The following is a 25,387-nucleotide window of genomic DNA, read 5'->3' as shown; positions in this document are numbered from 1 at the left end:
GTTCAGATTAGTTATACATAGCAAATTGAACAAATGATTTTTCCATTTTCAGTTATTGATGGTTAGATTTGAAGTGTTAAGGTGTTCCTTCCCTTTAAGAGCTTTCCTGATTGATTTTTGGACCAATGCATGTCAGCTAAAATTATTCTGAGGGAGTATTGTGAAATTGTACATTTTACCCCCCTCATTGATATTTTAAAGAAAGGAGCACAATATCTATATTTGTGCAAGAAAGACATTATAAACTCTGAAATTTGAAAAATAATTCTACAATGAATAAGTTAGCAAATTGGATCTGTACAATTCAACCTCGAGGAGCTAGTGGCGTTTTGCTGGTATGTCAGCTTCAGAACAATTAACTAGTTATTCATAATCCAGTTTAAAGATCATTGCTGATCATTGTTTTACCTCAGATGCATTTGATATGAATTGAAATATTCCCATTGTAGCTTAACTTACAATGCCTGGATCTTGACGTCAGCACAGCTCCTCTTCAGAAGATGCTTTTCAGGGTTTTACAATGGATTGGGAAATTCTGAATGATAGCAACATTTTACTTTCAATTGTGCTTAATTATGATGCCCTTTAAAGTTGTGACCAATGGATGCTTCTTCGAAACTGAACTTTTAATTATATAGCTGTCTAATATGGTATAGGGAAGGCAATGAATGTAAAATGAATAGAATTTTTGAAAGAATTTGAAATTAGTGCATATTTATAAGATCATAAGTAATAGGAGCAGGACAAGCCATTTGGCCCATCGAGTCTACTCTGTCACTCAATAAGATTATGGCTGATCTGATTGTGGCCTTAACTCCACTTTTCTGCCTGACCGCCATAATCCTTAACTCCCTTGCCGATCAAAAATCTGTTGAACTCAGCCATGAATATATTCAATGGCCCAGTCTCCTGTTCTCTGTGGAAGAGAATTGCAAAGATTAACAACGCAATTAGAGAAGAAATTCCTCCTTGTCTCCGTATTAAATGGGAGACCCCTTATTTTGAAACTGTGCCCCCTAGTTCTTCCATGAGAACAAACATCCTTCCAGCATATACCCTGTCAAGGCATTTTATGTTTCAATAAGATTACCTCTCATTCTTGTAAACGCCAATGAGTATAGGCATAACCTGTTCAACCTTTCCTCTTAGGACAGCCCCTTCATCCCAGGAATCACCTTAGTGAACCTTCCCTGACTTGCTTCTAATGCAAGTAAATCCCTCCTTAAGTAAGGAGACCAAAACTTCTCACAGTACTCTAGGTGTGGTCTCATCAATGCCCTGTACAATTGTAGCAAGACTTCTCTACTTTTATACTCCATTCCCCTTACAATAAAGGCCAATATTCCTTTTGCCTTCCTAGTTACTTGCTATATACCTGTATTCAAACTTTTTGAGATTCATGTACAAGGTCACCCAGATCCCTCTGTTCTGCAGAGCCTCTCCATTTAAATAATGCACTGCTTTTCTAATCTTCCTGCCAAAGTGGACAACCTCACATTTTCCCACACCATACTCCATCTGCCGAAATTTTGCCCCACTTAACTTATCTATTTCCCTTTGCCTTTTGTATTTTCCTCACAACCTACTTTCCTAGCTATCTTTGTATTGCAAGCAAATTTTGCTACAGTACAATCTGTTCCTTCATCCAAGTCATCAATGTGGATCGTAAATAGTTGAAGCCCCGGCACTGATCCCTCCGGCACTCCACTAGTTACGGTTTGCCAACCTTAAAATGACCTATTTATCCCGACTCTGTTTCCTGTTTGTTAGCCAATCCTCTGTCCATGCTAATGTATCACCCCCAACACCATGAGCTGTTGTGCAGTACCCTTTTATGTGGCACCTTATTGAATGCCTTTTGGAAATCTAAATACACTACATCTACTTTATCCAATTAAATCCTCAAAGAACTCTAAGTAATAATAATAACTTTGAATGAGAATGAATGAGAAAAACATATGATTCAATCAATTATTTATTTGGGCCAAATTGATACTCATAAATTTATATGGTTTAGTGTGATTTTATCCAAATAGCTTCCAAATTATACTTGAAGTAGCCATTTAAATTAATGAATATACTCTCCAAATGTTGTGTAAGCAAGACTACAAAGTTTGGAGCAATCATACCTATCTCATTTATTTTACATTTCCTGTTCCTATACTCTTTCGTGCAGTGACCAATGGTTAGTGATTTAAAAAAAAACTTGCATTTATATTGTACCTTTTACAACCTCAGGATGTCCCAAAGTTCTTTACTGCCAATTATGGGTAATTACTTTTGAATTGTAACCATGGTTGTACTTTAGGAAACACAGCAGCCAGTTTATGCATAGCAAACTCCTACAAACAACATTGTGATGACCTGTTTTGTGACATTGATTGAAGGTTAATTATTGGCTGGTACAATGGGGATAACTCCCATGCTCTTCCTCAATGCCAGGGTTTAACATCTCATCTGAAAGTCAGCACCTCCGACAGTCCAGAACTCTTTAGTCAGCACCTCCAACAGTCCGAGACACTAAACTAGAATGGCCTGGATTTCTGAGCTTAATCCCTGGTTTGAATCCACAACCTTTTGACTCAGGCAAAGTGTGAGTGTGCTACCAACTGAGTCACAATGAACTCAATGGGGTAGAAATTTGCCTTGGGCAAAATGGGGTTGCATCATATCAGCTACTGGCTGATTCTTCTTTTAAATTTATTTGTCACCAGCATTTATTGCCCTTGTTGCCCTCGAGGTGGCTGTGGTGGGGAAGAGACCGTTGTTCACCTCCTTGTGGATTGTGCCTTTGCAAAGAAAGTCTGGAGAGAGATGCAGTGGTTGCTGTCGAGGTTCATCCCGAGCAGTGCTGTGACACAGGACTCTGTGCTCTACGGGCTGTTCCCAGGGACACACACCGAGACAAACATCGACTGCAGCTGGAGGATCATCAACTCGGTGAAAGACGCGCTTTGGTCTGCCCGAAACTTGTTGGTCTTCCAGCACAAAGAGTTGTCCCCGACCGATTGTTGCGGACTGGCACAATCCAAAGTCCAGGACTACGTGCTGAGGGACGCACTAAAGCTTGGGGCAGCTGCCGCAAAGGCGCAATGGGGAAGGGTCGCTGTCTAAGACCTTTCTACCACAGCGCACCGAGAGACTGGGAACTGTTTAGAGCCCCTCGGGCTGTACAGATCAAAATGAAAGGCTGTAAATGATTGTAATATTGTTTGTACTGATGCACCTGGTGATACATTTTGTAAAAGTTTAACCTGGATTGTACCCTTGTAATGTTGTTTTTGAAATGGTTTTGAATGTGATTGAAGATTTTTTATGAATAAAGTATATTTTTACAAAAAAAAAAAAAAATTATTGCCCTTGTTCAGAGGGCATTTTAGGAGTGAGCCACATTACTGTGGAGTCACATGTAGGCTAGACCAGGTAAGGACGGCAGATTTCCTTCCCTAAAGGGCAATCGACAATTGTTTCATGATCATCTTTTGCTACTTCAAGCTACTTTATTGAATTCAAATTTCATCATCAGCCGTGGTGGGATTTGAACCCAGGTCCCCAGAGCATTATCCTGGGCCACTGGAATACCAGTCCAGTGACAATACCACTATGCCACTGCCTCTCCCATTTTGTGCCACTGGCCAAGATGCATTTCTATTTCAGTGTACTTTTGTTTATAGTGTGCAATTCTTTACTTCGTACTCCACAATTTTTAAATTAAACTATCTGCATATTGAACAAATTATTTCTCAGTAAACATCATAGTGGGCTTAATTTCAATCTTGTTACTTTTTTCAGGAGCTGAAGTTACCATTCACTTTCTTGAGTGGACACATTCATGAGTTAAGGATTCATGTGCCATGGACAAAGTTAGGCTCTGAACCTGTTGTTATCACCATAAACACTATGGAATGCATCCTGAAGCTAAAGGATGATGCACAAGTGAGTTACCATTGGTTATTTGTTAGTGGTAATATCTATAGTTTATCAAAATATGTAAAAATTTGTGTAACTACTGAGCTGTTTTCGAGATAATTATATTTTAAAAGAAATGACAGCATTAAGTCTTAATTTATATGTAAGTTGGGGTTCAGGAACCCCTTATAATGTTTTGCTGGTAGGTGGGCTTATGAATATAATAAAATGACTGGGATGATAGGTTTAATAAAACATAATATCAGTAATGTTTGATTTCTTACTGATCTTACCTGGCCTGATGACTTGAGACCAGTTGAGATTTGGTGAAAATAATGCAGTTTAAAGTAACATAGGAAAAATATTTTGTTTGAAATGGGGTTGAAAATATATAGGTAAGTAAATTCAATAAGTTCACTTATTACTTTGCAGCTGGAACCAGTAAGGCTTATATAATAAAGGACCTCAACATTGGTTTGGTGTTTTCCTTAATTTTGTTAGGACCACTGAATCTTTTGCTATATATAAATGACTTGGATCTTGGAATAGGGAATAAAATTTCAAAATTTGCCAATGATGCCAAAATTGGAGGAGCGGCAAACAGTGAGGATGATACAAATTATTTGCAGCAGGACATTGATAGTCTGACATTGATAGGCTGGCAGAGGGCAGGCAAGTGGCAAATGAAATTTAATACAGAGAATAAACGGAAAAGTAATAAAATTCCAAATCCTAACTTCATCAAAGATGGTGTTGTATTTATAAGCGCCTATTGTGACTGGATGTCTCAAAGTGCTTGACTGCCAATGAAGTACTATTTGAACTCTAGTCACTTTTGTAATGTAGGAAACATGTCAGTCAATTTTTGAGCTGCTAGCTCACAGCAAAAGCAATGTGATAATGACCAGATAATCTGATTCTATGATGCTGATTGAGGAATAAATATTGGCAAGGACACTGGAGGTAACTCAGCTGCTCTTTTTCCAAGTAGTGCAATGGAATCTTTTGCGTCCACCTGAGAGGGCATATGGGGCCTCATATTAAGACTCAATCTAAAAGATGGCACCCCTGACAGTGCAACACTCCCTCAGTACTCCACTGGAGTGTCGGCCTGATTTTTGTGCTCAAGTCCTGGAATGGGACCTGAACCAAGAAACTTGTGAACCAGAGGCGAGAGTGCTACCAGCTGAGCCATGATTGACGCAGGACTCTTTTAAACAATAGAGACAGGTATTAATGGACCCAGTTGTAAGCAATGAAATGGCTGAGGTAGATGAGTTTAGTTAAGATGTGTTTATTTGCTCAGGCATGTCAGGTAGTGACCAATCCTTTCCAAAAAAAATGGTGAGGTTAAGCGAGAGAATTTCATAGCTAAGGGCCTGGGCAGCTGTAGGCATGACTGCCATTGGTGAAGTGATTGAAATCGGTGACATGCAAGGGGCCATAATTGGAGAAGCAGAGAGATTAAGTGTTGTGGGCAGCTTCTCAATAATTGATCGAGGTGGGTAGTGATGACACATACCATTCTGTCTTGGACTCCTTCTGTTCAGTTTGTATATCAATGACTCAGAGATGGTGTTAGAGGAAGTCATGTCCCTATTTGCAGATGATATGAAAAAAGGTGCAGTAAATAATTTTCACAACCATAATAGCTGCAAGGAGATATTAATAAGTTAGTGGTAAAAAAGTGACAGATAAAATTCAATTTCAGCAAGTGCAAAGTAGTGGATTTCAATTAACAGGAGTAATTTTTCTTTCATTTGGGGGAGGGGAAATTGGGAGATCAAATTCATAAGGCTTTCAAAGCAGCAAGTTGATGCCTCATGGCATACTGGCTTCACGGCAAGAGTTATAGAGGCATAGAGTTATACAGCACACAAACAGGTATGGGATATTTCAGTTAAGAAATAATGTGAATCTATATGAAGGTTTAATAAAACCATGGGTGGAGCGCTAGGTTTTGTTTTATGCTCCACAATATGGCTGCGAGGCCATTGAATGTTCGATTGAAGTTAGTGATTGAAGCAGAGAGCACGTCAACATGAAGGAATGGCAAGAATGGGATATTGGATTGGGGCAGGCAAATGTAATTAGGCCTGCTTGTGTGGAGGATATGACAGGATCAATGTGACAGGATTAATTAATAACCTCAGAGTAAAGGCACCCACCACAACATAATTGAATTTTACATCCAGTTTGAAAGGGAGAAGAGCGAGTCCAAGACTAGTATTTTAAACTTAAATAAGGACAGCTATGTGGGCATAATAGCTGAGCTAGCTGCAGGGAACTGGGATATTAGGCTAGAGGATAGATCACTAGAGAAACAGTGGCAGACATTTAAGAGGGTATTTCAGAATACACAGAATAAGTATATTTCAACTATGAAGAAAAATTCCAAGGAGAGGACCCACCATCCATGATTAACTGAAGAAGTTAGGAAAGCATCAAACTTAAGGAAAAAGCATATGACTGCGCAAAGATGAGTGGCAAGTCAGATGATTGGTCGGAATATAAAGAACAGCCGAGAATGACTATAAGGTTAATCAGGAGAAAGAACTGAGAATATGAGGAAGCTAGCTAGAAATATAAACAGCACAAGTTTCTACAGATATTTAAAAAGGAAAAGAGTAAGTAAAGTGAGTGTCAGTCCTGTAGAGAGTGACAATGGGGAGTTAATAGATAATAAGGAAATGGCAGATGAAGTGAACAAATATTTTGTTCTGTCTTCACTATAGAAGATACAAAAAACATTCTGGTAATAGCTGCAAATCAGGAGGTGGAAGGGAGAGAGGAACTTGGTGAACTTACAATCACAGGGGAAGCGGTACTGAGCAAACTGTTGGAGCTGAGGAATGACAAGTCTCCAGGCCCTGAAGGGCTTCACCCTAAGGTCTTAAAAGTGATGGCTAATGTGGTAGTAGATGCATTGGCATTAATTTTCCAAAATCCCCTAGCGTCTAGAAAGGTTCCGTCAAACTGAAAAATAGCAAATAAAACCCCTCAATTCAAGAATGGAGGGAGGCAGAAAACAGGAAACAATAGATCAGTTAGCTTGATGCCTGTCATGGGCAAGGTGTTAGAATCCACCATTAAAGAGGTTATAGCTAGGCACTTCGAAAAACTCAATGTTACCGGGAAGAGTCAGCATAGTTTTGTGAAAGGGGAATCATGTTTAACCAATTTATTGGAGTTCTTTGAAGGAGTAACATGCACTGTGGATCAAGGAGAGCCTGTAGACATGCTGTATTTGGTTTTCCAGAAGGCATTTGACAAGGTGCCGCATCAAAGGTTTTTTTAAATTAATTTATGGGATGTGGGCGTCGCTGGCAAGGCCAGCATTTATTCCCTATCCCTGATTACCCTTGAGAAGGTGGTGGTGAGCTGCTGCCTTGAACTGCTGTAGTCCATGTGGTGTAGGTAGACCCACAGTGCTGTTAGGGAAGGAGTGCCAGGATTTTGGCGCAGTGACAGTGAAGGAACAGCGATATAGTTCCAAGTCAGGATAGTGTGTCATGGGGGGCAGCTTCCAGGTGGTGGTGTTCCCATGTGTCCCCTGCCCTTGTCCTTCTAGATGGTAGTGGTTGTGGGTTTGGAAGGTGCTGCCTAAGGAGTCTTGGTGAGTTCTTGCAGTGCATCTTGTAGGTGGTACACACTGCTGCCATTGTGTGTCGGTGGTGGAGGGAGTGAATGTTGTGCCAGTCATGAGTGTTGTTGGAGCTGCATTCATCTAGGCAAGTGGAGAGAATTCATCACATTCCTTATTTATGCATTTGTAGATGGTGGACAGGCTTCTGGGAATCAGCAGGTGAGTTACCCGCTCAGGATTCCTACCCTCTGACCTCTTGTAGCCACAGTATTTATTTATTTATTTATTTATATTCATTCACGGGATGTGGGCTTTGCTGGCTGTGCCAGCATTTATTGTCCATCCCTAGTTGCCCTTGAGAAGGTGGTGGTGAGCTGCCTTCTTGAACCGCTGCAATCCATGTGGTGTATGTGCACCCACGGTGCTATTAAGAAGGGAGTTCCAGGATTTTGACCCAGCAATAGTGAAGGAACGGCGATATATTTCCAAGTCAGAATGCTGAATGACTTGGAGGGGAACTTCCAGGTGGTGGTGTTCCTGTCTATCTGCTCTCCTTGTCCTTCCAGGCGGCAGTGGTCGTGGGTTTGGAAGGTGCTGTCTAAGGAGCCTTGGTGAATTTCTGCAGTGCTTCTTGTAGATGGTACACACTGCTGCTACTGTGCGTCGGTGGTGGGGCGAGTGAATGTTTGTGGATGTGGTGCCAGCCAAGCTGACTGCTTTGTCCTGGACAGTGTCCAGCTTCTTGACTGTTGTTGGAGCTGCACTCATCCAGGCAAGTGGGGAGTATTCCATCACACTCCTGACTTGAGTCTTGTAGATGGTGGACAGGCTTTGGGGAGTCAGGAAGTGAGTTATTGGTCGCAGGATTCCCAGCTTCTGACCTGCTCTTGTAGCCACAGTATTCATATGGCTCGTCCAGTTCAGTTTCTGGTCAATGGTAACCCCCAGGATATTGATAGTGGATGATTCAGTGATGGTAATGCCATTGAACATCAAGGGGCAATGGTTGGATTATCTCTTGTTGGAGATGTTCATTGCCTGACACTTGTGTGGCGCGAAATGTTACTTGCCACTTGTCAACTCAAGCCTTGCTGCATTTGGACATGGACTGCTTCAGTATCTGAGGAGCCATGAATGGTACTGAACATTGTGCAATCATCAGTGAACATCCCCACTCCTGACCTTATGATGGAGGGAAGGTCATTGGTGAAGCAGCTGAAGATGGTTGGGCCTAGGACACTACCCTGATGAGCTCCTGCAGTGATGTCCTGGAGCTGAGATGACTGATCTCCAACAACCACAACCATCTTCCTTTGTGCTAGGTATGATTCCAACCAGCAGAGAGTTTCCCCCCTGATTCCCATTGACTCCAGTTTGCTAGGGCTCCTTGATGCCACACTCTGTCAAACGTGGCCTTGATATCAAGGGCAGTCACTCTCACCTCAACTTGGGAGTTCAGCTCTTTTGTCCATGTTTGAACCAAGGCTGTAACAAGGTCAGGAGCTGAGTGGCCCTGGCGGAACCCAATCTGGGCATCAGTGAGCAGGTTATTGCTAAGCAAGTGCCGCTTGATAGCATTGTTGATGACCCCTTCCATCACTTTACTGATGATGGAGAGTAGACTGATGGGGCAGTAATTGGCCGGGTTGGATTTGTCCTGCTTTTTGTGTACAGGACATACCTGGGCAATTTTCCACATAGCTGGATAGATGCCAGTGTTGTAGCTGCACTGGAACAGCTTGGCTAGGGGCACGGCAAGTTCTGGAGCACAAGTCTTCAGAACTATTGCTGGAATGTTGTCAGGGCCCATAGCCTTTGCAGTATCCAGTGCCTTCAGCAGTTTCTTGATATCACGTGGAGTGAATCGAATTGGCTGAAGACTGGCATCTGTGATGCTGGGGACTGCCGGAGGAGGTTGAGATGGATCATCCACTCAGCACTTCCGGCTGAAGATTGTTGCAAGTGCTTCAGTCTTATCTTTTGCACTGCTGTGCTGGGCTCCTCCATCATTGAGGATGGGGCTATTTGTGGAGCCACCTCCTCCAGTGAGTTGTTTAATTGTCCACCACCATCCATGACTGGATGTGGCAGGACTGCAGAGCTTAGGTCTGATCCGTTGGTTGTGGGACCGCTTAGCTCTGTCTATCACTTGCTGCTTATGCTGTTTGGCATGCAAGTGGTCCTGTTTTATAGCTTCACCAGGTTGACACCTCATTTTTAGGTATGCCTGGTGCTGCTCCTGGCATGCCCTCCTGCACTCTTCATTGAACCAGGGTTGATCCCCTGGCTCAATTGTAATGATAGAGTGGGGGATATGCCAGGCCATGAGGTTACAGATTGTGTTTGAGTACAATTCTGATGCTGCTGATGGCCTACAGCACCTCATGGATGCCCAGTCTTGAGTCGCTAGATCTGTTCGAAATCTATCCCATTTAGCATGGTGGTAGCGCCACAGAACACAATAGAGGGTATCCTCAATATGAAGGCGGGACTCCGTCTCCACAATGACTGGTGGTCACTCCTATCGATACTGTCATGGACAGATGCATCTGCGGCAGGAAGGTTGGTGAGGATGAGGTCAAGTATGTTTTTCCCTCTTGTTGGTTCCCTTACCACCTGCCGCAGACCCAGTCCTACAGCTATGTCATTTAGGGCTCGGCCAGCTCGGTCAGTAGTGGTGCTACCGAGCCACTCTTGGTGATAGACATTGAAGTCTCCCTCCTAGAGAACATTCTGCGCCCTTGCCACCCTCAGTGCTTCCTCGAAGTGGTGTTCAACATGGAGGAGTACTGATTGATCAGCTGAGGGAGGGCGGTACGTGATAATCAGCAGTAGGTTTCCTTGCCCATATTTGACCTGATGCCATGAAACTTCATGGGGCCCGGAGTCGATGTTGAGGAATCCCAGGACAACTCCCTTCCGACAGTATACCACTGTGCTGCCACCTCTGCTGGGTCTGCCCTGCTGGTGGGTCAGGACATACCCAGGGATGGTGATGGCGGAGCCTGGGACATTATCTGTTAGGCATGATTCCGTGAGGATGACTATGTCAGGCTGTTGCTTGACTAGTCTGTGAGACAGCTTTGCCAATTTTGGCACTAACCCCAAATGTTACTGAGGAGGACTTTGCAGGGTCAACAGGGCTGCAATTGCTGTTGTCGTTTCCGGTGCCTAGGTCGATGCTGGTGATCTGTCCGGTTTCATTTCTTTTTTGTATCTTTGTAGAGGTTTGTTACTACTGAGTGGCTTGCTAGGCCATTTCAGAGGGCATTTAAGAGTCAACCACATTGCTGTGGGTCTGGAGTCACATGTAGGCCAGACCAGGTAAGGATGACAGATTTCCCTCCCTAAACTAAAGGGCATTAGTGAACCAGATGGGTCTTTACAACAATCGACAATGGTTTCATGGTCATCATTGGACTTTTAATTCCAGATTTTTATTGAATTCAAATTCCACCATCTGCCATGCAGGATTCGAACCAGGGTCCCCCAGAGTATTACCCTGGGTCTCTGGATTGCTATGCCATTGCCTCCCCCTCTGGCGTTATTGCAGAAAATAAATGCTAATTTTGTGGGGTGTAACATATTAGCATGGATTGAAGTTTGGCTGGTTGGCAGAAAACAGAGTATGCATAAATTGGTCTTTTTCTGATTGGCAGGATGTGACGAGTGGAGTCCCGCAGGGGTCTGTGCTTGGTCCTCAACTTTTTACAATTTATATTAATGACTTTGATAAGGGGAGTGAAAGCTTGGTACCTAAACTTGCAGATGACACAAAGGTAGATAGGAAAATATGTTGTGAAGAGGACATGAGGTTACAGATGGATATAGATAGGTTGAGTAAGTGAGCAAAAAATCTGGCAGATGGAGTGTAATATAGGAAAATGTGAAGTTGTTCACTTTGGCAGCGAGAATAAAAAAGCGGAGTACTACTTAAATAGAGAATGACTGCAGAATTCCAAGGTGCAGAGGGATCTAGGTGTTTTAGTGCATGATTGCAACAAGTTAGTATGTAGGTACAGCAAGTAATTAAAAAGGCTATCCTTTATTACGAGAGCAATTGATCTTAAAAGTAAGGATGTTATGCTTCAGTTATACAGGGCATTGGTGAGACTATATATCCAATAGTGTGCGCATCCTCTCTTCCTTTAAGGAAGGATGTAAATGCGTTGGAGGCAGTTCAGAGGAGGTTTAATAGATTGATACGTGGAATGAGTTTGTTGTCTTATGAAGAAAGGTTGGACAGACTGGGCTTGTTTGCACTGGAGTTTAGAAGAATGAGGGTGACTTGACTGAAGTATATAAGATCCTGAAAGGTCTTGACAAGGTGATGTGGAAATGATGTTCTCTCTTGTGGGTGAGTCCAGAACTAGGGGGCACTGTTTTAAAATTAGGGGTTGCCGTTTAGGACACAGATGAGGAGAAACCTTTCCTCAGAGGGTTGTGTGACTTTGGAACTCTCTGCCCCAGAAGGCAGTGGAGGAGGGGGTCATTGAATATTTTTAAGGCAGAGGTAGATAGATTCTTGTGCGTCAAGAGAACCAAAGCTTAGGTTCAAGGGGCCAAATTGCCTATCTCTGCTCCTATTTCGTATGTACGTCAGCATGGACTGGTTGAACCAAATGGCCTGTTGCTGTGTTGTAATTTCTGTATCATTCTGTCCTGTTCCATATAGATTCATGCAGTAGACAAGATTACATGTAATATGGCTGCTAGTATTTCAGCCGTAGTTGCATTCTACTGCAGTGTTTCTTTTTAGTCAGTTAGTTACAGTAAAAATAAAGCAAAATAGTAATGCACTTAGGTATTTCAAAAGTGTCGAATAGTTTATTGAAAAGAAATGTTCACTGAACAAATTTTATTATTAGTTCCTGATAATATTTGGCCGTTTTGAACATAGAGATCTTGAAAGTTTTCCCTTTACCCTGTTTCATATTCCCTTCACTTTTTAATTTCCTCATATTGCCTTTCTTATACCACTGCATATTTTCATGTCATCTAACTTGCATCAGGCAGGTGGTTATTGTTCCTGAACTTGAACAGTAAGTTGGAGATATTATTTTTGCTTGATTATGGCATACAGATGCAAATTTATTACAGAAAGTAAATGCCTACCAATTTAGTGAAATGGTGGCAAATTATAATTGGAGGAAATTAATTTATGTTTCCTACACAAAATACTGTATGTAGGGCCATTGGTGTGAAAGCTCATTGTTTGAAACTGCTGTTTCTCAGCAGTGTTCTAATTGCCCTGCTGTTGATCTTTTAATAAACACATGGACGATTTTTGTATAGTTTTAAAAATCTGTTGTGTTAGATCATAGTTTGATGTTTTGGTTCAGTTGTACTTAAATGTTCTATGCTGCCACTAGCTTAATTTTTGTATGCAAAATTGAAACTTCACTGTATATAATGTCACTTTTTTTTTGTGCATGAGCCCTAGCCCAAAATTAAACTGTAGTGAATTTGTACACCTTTGTTCAAATGTGTTTAATTTGACCTTTGGATTTTTTAAAGTGGTGCATTCTGGTAGAAGGCATGCCACCCGTGAAGCCAGGGCTGTTGGAAAGCAGATTTTTGCTTAGTAAGAACCCTTTTGGGATACTGAGTACTTCAGTGTAAAGGTGAATGTTTCAAGGCCAGATGTCCCAAGAGAAGTCCATTTTTGGTGAAGCCAATTATAGATAAATATACAGGCAGCAGAAGTAGATTTGGAACATATGACTTTGAACATTACAGAATCAACGTTTGATCTTGTACCATACAGATGGCTACTGGCATAAAGATCAGGTTTCCTACTTGGAGGAGAATTTGAACTTGAATTTAGTGCTGCATACAGTGTTGGATCAAAGGTCAATGAAGTAGAAAACTCTAAAAACAAGTATTTGTTACAGATGTTTAAAACCTCTTGGTTAACTTTTGAGTTTGGAAAATTGCTTATGACATTTGGACAAATTAACCAGTGGTATGCAGATCCCCAGAGGCTAATGACTGGGCCTTGCCAATGCTTGACTTCTTTCCTCTTTCTTTTCTTCCCCCCTCAATTTTTTGGGTAGGAATATGTCAGATTATTTTTTTCCCTGGGACTTCAGAGATTCAAATATTTTATCCAAGACTATTTTCCCTTGAGTGTCTTTCAGAACCCAATTTTTAAATTATTATTTTTCTTCCTCCCTGGAGCTTGCCTTCTCTTTCCCTACCAAAACTGAATGTTCACTTTGTCTGAGAGATAGATCCTCGTTCAAGTTAATTATCCTCTGTTGCTGAATTGTTGAGTCTTTTTTGATGCCTACTCAGAATGGTATGATTAGGAGAGGTAATTTTCTATATTGACGATTGTAGGGGTGATATCTGATGGTATATACAGCATGTTTGAATCCCAATGTATTGTGTTGCTAAGGGGTGATTAAAAGTGAGGGTTATTAATGCTGGTGTTGGAAGATTTTACTTTAGGCAGAGTGTCAGCATCATGTAGACTTGAGGTCAAGTATAGCATGGTCCAGATGTAGAGAACAATTCCTATAAAGTTGCCCCAACAATGTGCAGAAATTGTCAACTTAAGATGATGATGTCATTGTGTTAATTTTTATGCTTTCTAAACCAGTGATCTCAATAGCCCCTCTGTGAGATTGTCAGGAATTGTGAATGCCTTTATGCTGAGGCTCTCTGCTTTTAAAGGTTCTGTGTTAGGACTGACCAAGCACATTATGTTCTTCTAGAAGAGAGCAGAGTTTCATTCTGTTAATCTGTCTGCTTTAATTGTGGGTTTTAGAGGTGTTAGAACACAGTTCTAAATCATCCTCTCAAAATTTGTTATCTGAAGATCTGTAGATTATTCTTAATCGAACTTTATACTATGTAGACCTTCTAAGTTAATCATGAGCTGCAGTTAAATCTATTCAAGCATGTCTTCAGTTTAAAGTTTCAGCCTACTGTATATCTTCATCAGACTCTTACGTCAAGTTGATAATTTACAGTTAAAAGTCCATTACAAAATCAGTATAGCTGTCAGTCTTTTATCAGTAGTAACACTCTCGCCTCTGAGCCAGAAGCTTGTGGGTTCAAGTCCCACTTCAGAGACTTGAGCATACAATGTAGGCTGAAAGGGCTACAAGTGTGCCACAGGATGCAGCACACACAGGCTGCAATGGTTAAATTACAGTATACCAAATATTGTGCCTTTCATGCCTCCAGACATTTCAGTGAGGCCACACCTGGAGCCCTGTGTGCAGTTTTGGTCTCGTTCCCTCAGGAAGGACATATTTGTCCTAGAGGGACAAATTCCTAGAGGGAACCCCATTGCTATTGAGTTCACTAGTCTGGTTCCTTGGATGGGGGTATTGTCCTCTGAGGACAGGTTGGGTAGACCAGACCTGTATTTCCTGGAGTTTAGAAGAATGAGAAAAATCGAAACATAATTTTTTTAAAGGGAATTGACAGGTAGATGTAGAGATAATTCCTATGGCTGGCAACCTGGAGCACAGGGTCACAGTCTCAGAGTAAGGGCTTGACCATTTGGATAAGGAGACCAAAATTGCACACCAGACTCCAGGTGAGACCTCACTAATGCCCTGTACAATTGCAATAAGACTGCAATACATGGGAGACTTTTATACAAGACTGCAAGACTTTTATACTCCAGTCCCTACATAACAAAAGCTAACATACCTGTACTCCGTGGCTAGCTGCTCCCCTAGCCCAACTGTTTCAATGAAATTTTTTCATTCAACGGGTTATGAATCTTTAGAATTCTCTACCCCAGAGAGCTGTGGATGCTCAGATGTTGAGTATGTTTAAGACGAAGGTGGAAAGATTTATTGGTACAAAGCAAGTTAAGGGATATGGGGATAGTGTGTTAGAAGATCAGTAATGATGTCGGTGTAGGCTCAGAGGGCCAACTGGCCTACTCCTGCTCCTATTTCTTATGTTCTTATGTCTTCAGCACTATAGCTGGGATGTTCTTGGAGCCCATGGCCATTGCTGTATATTCAGCTGTTCTTTTATCATGTGGTGCACAATGAACCGGATGGGCACTCGTAGCATGATGAAAGCAAAGTACTGCAGATGCTGGAAATCTGAAATAAAAACAGAAAATGCTGGTCTGGCAGCATCTGTGGAGAGAGAAACCGAGTTAATGTTTCGAGTCCATATGACCCTTCTTCAGAACTCTCAGCATGATGATTGGGATTTCAGTAGGAGATATGGAAGCATTACAAAAACAGAATTACCTGGAAAAACTCAGCAAGTCTGGCAGCATCGGCGGAAATCAGTTAACGTTTCGAGCCTTCATGGCCCTTCGAAGCATTGTCTGCTTAACGTTTTTGGTAAAAGATACCAGCAAACACTTAAGACTTTTTTTTTGTGTGCTCAGGTGCTGAGTCCCACCATGGCTGAGGGTGAAATTCATGTAGCCTCTCCTTCTATTAGTTGCCAGAGTGTCCAGCACCATTTTTGACTGAATATTGTAGGACTACAGAGTTTTGTTCAGACCTATTGATTGTGAGAATACAGCCTGGAGACACACTGTGCTTTTGGTTTTTAGCATTCAGATAAAATTAATGCAATAGCCTCATAGGATCAAGGTCAAGCAGGCTACTCCCTCATGTTAGTTCCCCTGGCACCATAACCCTGGGATGCTTCTATTCTGTGTGGGTCAGTGAAATACCATGCAACCCATTTACCCACTGCATTGTGGTAATGGTTATATTTTAATTTGAGGCCATACTGTTGAATGATGGATATACATTGGGACCATTTGCACTTGATGGGTGGGATAGAATTTGTTTAGGGAGAAAATGAGTGACCATGGGATATAGTTTGACTTGCTGCGTACCAAGCTCAAACAACGCATAAAACACTGGTTCGGCTTCAACAAGTTCTGGGCACCATGCTTGAGGAAGGAAGTGAAGGCATTAGAGAGGGTGCAGAAAAGATTCACGAGAATTGTTCCGGGGATGAGGAACTTCAGTTACGATTAGAGCTGTTTAGATTAGAAAGATTAGAGACGTTGGGACTGTTTTCCTTGGAGAAGAGAAGGTTGAGAGGAGATTCGAAAGAGGTGTTCAAAATCATGAGGTATCTGAACAGAGTAGATGGTGGCAAACTGTTACCATTGGTCGAAGGATCAAGAGCCGGAGGGTATTGATTTAAGGTAATTGTCAAAAGACACAGGTGACAGAGGAAAACCTATTTCATACAGCAAGTGACTAGGATCTGGAATGCACTGACTCAGAGAATGTTGGAGGGAGAGTCAATTCAGGCTTTCAAAGGGGAATTAGATCATTAGCTGAAAAGGAAAAATGCATAGGGCTATGGGGAAAGGCAGGGGTTTGGCACTTGGTGAATTGCTCCTTCAAAGGGCCAGCACAGACACAATGGGCTGAATGGCTTCCTTTCGTGCTGTAACCATTCTATGTTTCTTTGAATGCAAGGCGGCAATGCACAAAATGAATGCATTTGTGAGCTTGATTGCCAAATCAGTTGAATTGAAATCTCCAGGAATTACGTTGAAGCTTCACAGTGGTCTCACCAAGCCGCACCTGGGGAATTTCAATGGTTGTAATGGCAGAAGGAAAGTATGGGATAATATGTGAGGTGTTGATAATCATAGTGGATGAAGCCAACACGAGACATGCATATATCATGCAGGGCTCTGAACTGAAGCCTACTGAACAGGAAAGACTAAAAACAGAAAATGCTGGAAATACTCAGTAGGTCAGGCAGCATTTGAGGAGAAAGAAACACCAATGGCCTGAATTTTACACACGGGTTTTAGGCAGGAGAGGGAAGCATGAAAGTGAAGGAATGGGATTCCCTTCGGGTTTCTGCCTGCCCCGACCACACAGCGATTTTATGCTGGGGCGGGCAAGGCCTTGTACGGGAAGCCTGCTCATGCTCCAGTTGAAGCCCTAAGGACCTTTTCCCGCTCGGCCTCAATTTTTAGACTGGCGGGAGGATTGACCTTGCGCCGGGGAAGCCCGAAAATCAACGGACTTGGATCTTGGGTGGGAAGGGAATGTGCGTCTCCACCAGAAGCCCCCTTCTGAAATTGCGCAGCCCCAACCACCACCCCCACCCCCAACCACCACCACCAAGGTCTGGTGGTGCCTGGGCCTCCCTCTACCCCTGGCCTCTCCCCTGAGACCCTGATCACCCCTTTTGTGGGCCCCCCCCCCCCAGGCCAACCCTACCCTCCCCGCCCTGGGACCCTTTCAACTTACCTGGTCCTCTGGTGCCCACACTTAGTCTCGGGTGTTCTCATGCACTTCCTTTTCTGTCCATTGCAACTCTTGTTGCTGCAGGGACTGGAGAGCTGCCAGTCAATCAGATCTTCGAGTGTGCAATGGCTGTGGGACACTTGAAGTTGCTGGGCGTTCTTGGGTTGGCTGGAAGCGAGACCCCGCCATCCAACAAATTCAGGCCAATGTTTCATGAAATTCTTTTGAAAGGTAATTGATTTGAATCGTTAACTCTATTTCTTTCTCCACAGATGCTGCCAAACCTGCTGAATGTTTCCAGCCCTTCCTGTTTTAGTTTCAGATTTCCAGCATTTGTAGGAAGGAAGTCTAGTTTTTATAGTGCACGAGACTCTGCAAAGGTTCGTGCTATGAGGCTCTATTAAAGGCTAATTTAACACTGGGATATATTGTAAGGATGAGGCAATATAAAACAAAGAGCACCACAGCATCCTTGCCCAATACCTTGTTTAGGCCTCATCCATAATATTGTGTTCTGTTTTGGAGTACTCACATAGGGAGGCATGGAGGCTCTGGAAAAGTTTCATAGGAGGGCCAATAGGAGGATACCTAGCTTAGAAGTCCTTAGTTATGACAGGCATAGAGAGGGAGTTTTTTTCTCCCTCTTGAAAAACAGACCTAAGGGGGTTTTGATTATATAAAATAAGGGACTGAACTGTAGACTATTTAAATTGGATAGGGTAGGGGGAGCCAGCGGACATGTATGTAAGTTACATGAGCACAGAGTTAGGTTAGATGTCAGGGGTTTTTCTTTTTTAAGAGGATTAATGACCTGTGGAACAAGTTCTCAGGTTGTACAATGAGTGAAGATTTGCTGCTTGCAAAACATATGTGTGATATTGGGTGATATAGCACTTGCTCACTTTACAGATGTCTTCTGAAATTCCTTTTGATTGCCTTTGGGAGTCTGAGATGAATTTTCAGAATTCTTTATCCCTTTTTAAAAAAAAAATTATTATTTTTTTCTCTACCCAGAGGATTACATGGTTCCATGTGGATGGGAGAATTGGGGGTGGGGTGGGTCGTGATACTTAATTACAACATGACTGTACGGGCCAGGATCAGTAGAAAAACTCAGCTTTTCTTGTTTGTTTTTCCATATATTTGTATATCAATAGGTGTGGTGAGAAACAGTAAAGATAGGAAACCTGAAACAGTAATTTTAGAGGGGTAGGAGTTGGTGGGTGCCGGGTGGACACGGAATGAGGGCACGGGGTCTAAGTAGTGAAAAGAAAGTTTAGGACACGTGAAGTATTTCATGACATGCAATGTAATCAATGACTGGAATGATTTGCTGGTGTCGGTGGCTGAGGGGAAACAGATATTCTAATGAGCAGATGTGTTGATTCTTAGTTGCTAGGCCCTCTAACATGGCCTAGTGAGCCACTCAGTTCAAGGGCAATTAGGGATGGGCAACAAATGTTGGCCTTGCCAGTGATGTTCACATCCCATGGAAGAATAAAAAAAATGGTATAGTTGATTTTTAAAGCATGACTCAAATTGAGTAAAAGACTTAATCATTTAGCTATTTTTGATGTACAGAGTTAGCATGTGCACCCAAATAAAATCAATCAGCAATATTTACAGCAGCTGAGGGCTTAGTGAATTAGAATTAATGTTAACAGCCTGAATAGAAATTTTTAAAAAGTTGTTGAATGGGCTAATTCTTGCAGCTATTAGACCTAGTTCTTGCTGTTATTAATTGTCATGCACAAACACAGAAATTATTAATTTAAGTGAATGGCAATCCTGAGCTACAGGCCAGCTATGTTTTGTTTGCAAGAACTGATGACTTTACTTAGTTTTTCCTTTAAATTGCATTATCCAGAAGTTTTGATGAGGTTAAAATGTGAAGTTAAAAGCAAAACACTGCGGATGCTAGAAATCTGAAATAAAAACAGAAAATGTTTGGAAAAACTCAGCAGGTCTGACACCTCTGTTTCTCTCTCCACAGATGCTAATATTTTGAGTTTGTATGACCTTTCTTCAGATCTAAAATTTCATACAAACTCAAAATGTTAAGTCTGTTTCTCTCTCCACAGATGCTGTCAGACCTGCTGAGTGAGGATAGAGGAGAGTGTTCATGGTCTGAAGTTGTTGAAGTTCACCCCTTTTTTAATCCCCTTTTTAAAATGAGAGGAAAAAAAATTATCCACCTATTTTCATTTTTATTCATTTATTCATTGTTTTATCCCCTTTTTTATCCCCTTTGTATCCCTTTTTCCCCAACCACTGCCCCCTCCCCCCACCAACCCCCAAAAGGGCCATCTGTTACTTGTTCCATGTTGTTCTTTCAGAGTGCTTACCCTTGTTCTGCTATTAACACATTCTGCTTTCTTACCTTTATGCCACTATCAGCACCTCCTTTAGCCCTTACCACTACCATTAACACTTCCTTTCTCTTTTCATCCATGATATTTTGTCAATCTCTCCTTAAGCCCCACCTACCGCTAGCCCTCTATCCAGCTTCACCTGCTCCACCCCCTTAAACAGTATAAATTTCATCACATTTCTGCTTCTTTTTAGCTCTGAAGAAAGGTCATACAGACTCGAAATGTTAACTCTGTTTCTGTCTCCACAGATGCTGTCAGACCTGCTGAGTTTATCTAGCATTTTCTGTTTTTATATAAAATGTGAAGTGTTGGTTGCTAGCATGCATTTGGATCAGTTGTAATTTTCGGTTTACAATTTCCACTGTCATGGACTTAACTTGCTTATTTAATTTCCTGAGGGAAGTGAATAACTACAGAGGAAGAAGTTAAAACTCTGCGAAATTTCTCCTGAACCTCAGCCTCCAAAATGAAGCCTCTTTGTCCGCTCTGCGTTCTAATAAATTAGCAATAATAGTAAAATAATTTTCATCTTGGTTTGTGTTCTCACTGATCAAAAATGACCACTGTTGCTCAGTAATCCCATTTCAAAATATTGCTCTCAGATATTTTGGCAGCAGATGAATTGGGATTGTAAAATTGTGATGTGTTTGCTGCAGCAGCAGCTTTTGGACTCTTGTCACCTGTAGGGATAAACCAGGGAACTACAGGCTATCAGTCTAACCTCGGTGGTGGGGAAACTATTGGAAGCAATTCTGAGGGATAGAATTAATCTACACTTGGAGAGGCAGGGATTAATTAAGGACAGTCAGCATGGTTTTGTTAAGGGGAGGTCATGTCTGACCAATTTGATTGAATTTTTCAAAGAGGTGACCAGGTGTGTAGATGAGGGCAATGCATTTTACGTAGTCTACTTGGACTTCAGCAAGGCTTTTGATAAGGTCCTGACAGATAACGAAGGTAAGAGCCCATGAGATCTAAGGCAGTTTGGCAAATTGGATTCAGAATTGGCTGAGTGGCGGGAAGGAGAGGGTGATGGTCGAGGGGTGTTTTTGTGACCGGATGCCTGTGTCCAGTGGGATTCCACAGAGATTGGTGTTGGGTCCCTTACTGTTTGTGATATATATAAATGATTTAGACTTGAATGTAGGAGGGTTGATCAGTAAGTTCGCAGATGACACAAAAATTGGTGGGGTGGTAAATAGTGAGGAGGATAGCCTTAGATTACAGGAGGATATAGATGGACTGGCCAGATGGGTTGATCAGCAGCAAATGGAATTTAATCTGGATAAGTGTGAGGTGATGCACTTGGGCAGGACAAACAAGGCACGGGAATACACGATGAAAGGTAGTACCCTGGGAAGTACCAAGGATCAGAGGGACCTTGGTGTGCATGTCCACCGGTCCCTTAAGGTAGCTGGGCAGGTAGATAAGGTGGTTAAGAAGGCATATGGGATACTTGCCTTTATTAGCCGAGGCATAGAATATAAGAGCAGGGAGGTTATGCTGGAACTGTACAAAATGCTGGTTAGGCCACAGCTAAGAATATTCTGTGCAGTTCTGGAATCTGCATTATAGGAAGGATGTGATTGCACTAGAGAGAGTGCAGAGGAGATTTACCAGGATGTTGCCTGGGCTGGAGAGTTTTAGTTATGAGGAGAGATTGGATAGACTGGGGTTATTTTCCCTGGAGCAGAGGAGATTGAGGGGGGACATGATTGAGGTGTATAAAATTACGAGGGGCATAGATAGGGTAGACAGGAAGGAACTTTTCCCCTTGGCGTAGGGATCAATAACCAAGGGGCATAGATTTAAGGTAAGGGGCAGGAGGTTTAGAGGGGATGTGAGGAAGAATTTTTTCACCCAGAGGGTGGTGGGAATCTGGAACTCACTGCCTAAAAGCGTGGTAGAGGCAGAAACCCTCATAACATTTAAGAAATATTTGGATGTGCACTTGTGATGCCATGGCTGGAAAATAGGATTAGTATAGTTAGGTACTTGTTTGACCGGTGCAGACTCGATAGGCCGAAGGACCTTTTTCTGTGTTGTAAACCTCTATGACTCTGCAGGCTTTCCTTATGTTCTGAGAAACACTATATTGTGCTGCTTTACATTTACATTGTGACAGAGCTTAAGTAGGAGTGGAGGATGATTTCCAGGGTCCTAACTAATATTTATCCCTCAACTTCACTAAGCACCATCTTAACAACATCTGGTCATTATAATTCTGGTTTGTGTGAGCCTGCTATGTGCAAATTGGCTCCTGAATTTCCTACATTACAACAGTGATGACACTTCAAAACTAATTCATTGGCTGTAAAGTGCTTTGTAAGGTACGGAGGTTGTGAAAGACCTTGTATAAATGCAAGCCTTTACATCTGCGGTACTCTGATGTATAATATACCTTTTAAGAAGAATGTTATAATGGAAGATCACATGGCCTTAGTATCCAATAGCAGGGTAGCGCGGGCAACCTTAGTAGTCAGTAGTCTCGAGTTAGTCTGTAATGTAGAGACAGGGTTTGAGTTGTAAGCACACAAGTGTAGCTACTGAGTTCCATTGTAAATAAATAGAATGTGTTCTACATAAGAACTGCCCGCTGATCTATTCTGTCTACAGTGCCAACTCGGCCATCCCGAAACAAGTGTGCAACCCGGATCCATTAGTCCAACTAAACTAGTGACCAGGATCCAACAACATCGAAGCATAGATTTGTGGTACAGGAGGCCATTCAGCCCATTGTGTCCATGCTGACAGAAAAAAGAGCTATCCTGTCTAATCCCACCTTCCAGTCCTTGTAGCCCTGTATGTTATGGAATCTCAAGCACATAATCAATTGTTTTTTAAATGTGATGAGGGTTTCTGCCTCTACTACCCTTTTAGGCAATGAATTCCAGACTCCACACACTGCTCAGTGTGGAATGATAATTCTCCTCAGTTCCCCTCTAATCCTTCCACCAATTACTTTTAAATCTATGCCCCCTGATAACTGAACTTCCTGCTCATGGAAATAAATTTTCCCTATCCACTCTGTCTAGGCCCCTTATAATTTTATACATCTCAGTGAAACCCCTCCTCGGACTCTTCTGTTTCAAGACAACAGCTCCAGCCTATCCCTCCTGTCCTCTTAGATAAAATTCTCCATTCCTGGCACTGTTGTTGTCAATCTGTTCTGTACACTCTCTGGTGTGATCACATTCTTTCTCTAATGTAGTGACCAGAAACTGTGAGCAGTCTAACTAGTGTTTACACAGTTTCAGCATAATATCCTGCTCTTAGATTCCAGGCCTTGGCCAATAAAGGAAAGTAACCTGTATATCGCCTTGATCAAAGCATTCCTGAAAATGGGTATATCACCAGGCCCAGATGAAATGTATCCCAGGCTGCTAAGGGAAACAAGGAAAGAAAGAACAGAGATTCTGACCATCATGTTCCACAGATGTGGTGCCAGAGGACTGGAAGAAACTAACTTCGTACAGTTGTTCAAAAAGGGAGGAAGGGAAAGCCGGTGTAACTAGGCCAATCAGCCTAACCTCAGTGTGGGAAAATTATTGGAAAAGTTCTGAGATGGTATTTTTCCTTGTTCCCTTCTCTGAATTTTTTTGCAATGTGTCTTTTGATGTTTGCTTGTAATTATTTTATAGCAAAATCTTGCAAGATTTATGATTTAACTTGGAAAATATAGTTAAAGGACCCCCATCTTCCTTTTCAAAATATTCTTAATATGATTACTCAGGTTGAAAAGAAGCTAAAATTAAAATGAAATCAACTGTCCTACTTTCACAACTTCACATTGTTGGAATGCATCTTTAAGACCACAGGCTAACTTTCTGGAGCTAGTCTTTGGGCCTCCCCATTAAGGGTACTCAGCCTTTGCAAACTGTTTCCTTAACGTCTGACATCATTAATTTGATGGACAGGCTATTTTTATAAGCATATGTTGAAAGGACTTGGAAGGTTTGGTTCTGAAAGGTAACAAGAGATTTTTATACCCTATCAGTGATTGACAGTTCGTGAACTGTTATGTCAGCTTAAACTACAGATTGTTAGAAATAAAATCTATTTGCAAAACTCCTGAATGTTGAATCATTTTATTGTTGGGAGGTATTGACGGGCCTTAAGTTTAAATTTCCTCCTTAATTTTCTCCGCCTCTGTCTCAACAAAATCTATCTCATTCACCAAGCTTTTGGCCATCCTGCTTGATATATGTCTCTGTGGCTTGGTGTCACATTTTTATTGATTAGGCTCTTGTTAGGCTCCTTGGAAAGTTGTTAAAGGTGTGATATAAATGTAAGTTCTAAAATATATACACTATCAGAAAAGTGAATAACAACGAAAGGCTGTGCATTTATTTAACACCATTTGTGACCTCAGGATGTCCCAAAGTACTTATGAAGTGAACTCCCTATTGTGATGTAGGGAACCATGACAGCATATTCCTGCTTGTGGGACCTTGCTGTATATAAATGAGATAAATGACCAGATAATCTGTTGAGTGAGGGATCATGTCAAACAGGACACTGGGAGAGCTTAAGACTCTACTTCCAAGAGTGCCGTAGGGTGTTAAACATGCTTTTAATGCTGTTAGAAAGTAAATTGTATTGTACAGTGCAGCTCAGTGTATTGTATAATAGTTTGTGGCTCATAATGGTATTAGCTGCTTGCTTGTGTTACCACCTTGTAATACCACAAATCTACACTTTCATGCGTATAGCTTAACTTTGGTTTGTATATGTATAGTAGGCTTAGACATAGCTTCATTATCAAAGTTGTTTGTTTTACTTGCATGTTCCTGTCTTAGTATCATAATGAGTTCATTTTCGTGTGCTCAGTAATCAATCTTGTGATTCTTTTTGTTTGGTAATGACAAAATAAATAATTTCTTGATCCGTAAGTATATGAACCATTCCAGAGTAAAGAACATGAATATCTGTTGAACATTTGATTGCATAATATTAATGAACCTGTATATTTGTTAATAGAATGAACATGGATTTGTAGTGTAGATGGAAGTATAAAGAGATGTTAATAGATAAAGTCAATAGGCAAAGCTCTGGAAAGCTGGTTTTCATTGGTGTTGATTTTGAACCTAAAAAGGATACAACAGGGTTTTTTCTATTTGGTGAAAACTTAGAAACAGTGGAAGAGACTTGGGATAAAAGCAAGACTTGGGAGTCCAGGTACATCGATAATTAAAATGCCATAAGCGGGTAGAGAAAATAATTAAAACGGCTAATAAAATGCCGGCCTTTGTATTCTAGTCCACTAGATATAAGGGGTAGTAATCATGGCCTGAAAATTGCCG

General features: G+C 41.7%; 1 protein-coding gene across 4 annotated transcripts in view; it reads left to right on the top strand.

Annotated features, from left to right (window-relative positions):
* The window catches only part of vps13b (vacuolar protein sorting 13 homolog B), a 1,109,808-nt gene that overhangs the window by 4,572 nt on the left and 1,079,849 nt on the right, over positions 1-25,387 (top strand). For all 4 annotated transcript variants that reach the window (XM_078541117.1, XM_078541119.1, XM_078541118.1 and 1 more), the window contains exon 3: positions 3,793-3,936. In XM_078541117.1, the coding sequence (XP_078397243.1) occupies positions 3,793-3,936 (144 nt within the window). The remainder of the gene's footprint in view (positions 1-3,792; positions 3,937-25,387) is intronic.

Source organism: Cetorhinus maximus, chromosome 4, assembly GCF_964194155.1.
Source record: "Cetorhinus maximus chromosome 4, sCetMax3.hap1.1, whole genome shotgun sequence".
In the NCBI taxonomy this organism is placed as follows: Eukaryota; Metazoa; Chordata; class Chondrichthyes; order Lamniformes; family Cetorhinidae; genus Cetorhinus; species Cetorhinus maximus.
The sequence above is the reverse complement of the archived record's forward strand: the minus strand, read 5'-3'. Positions and strand labels throughout refer to the sequence as shown.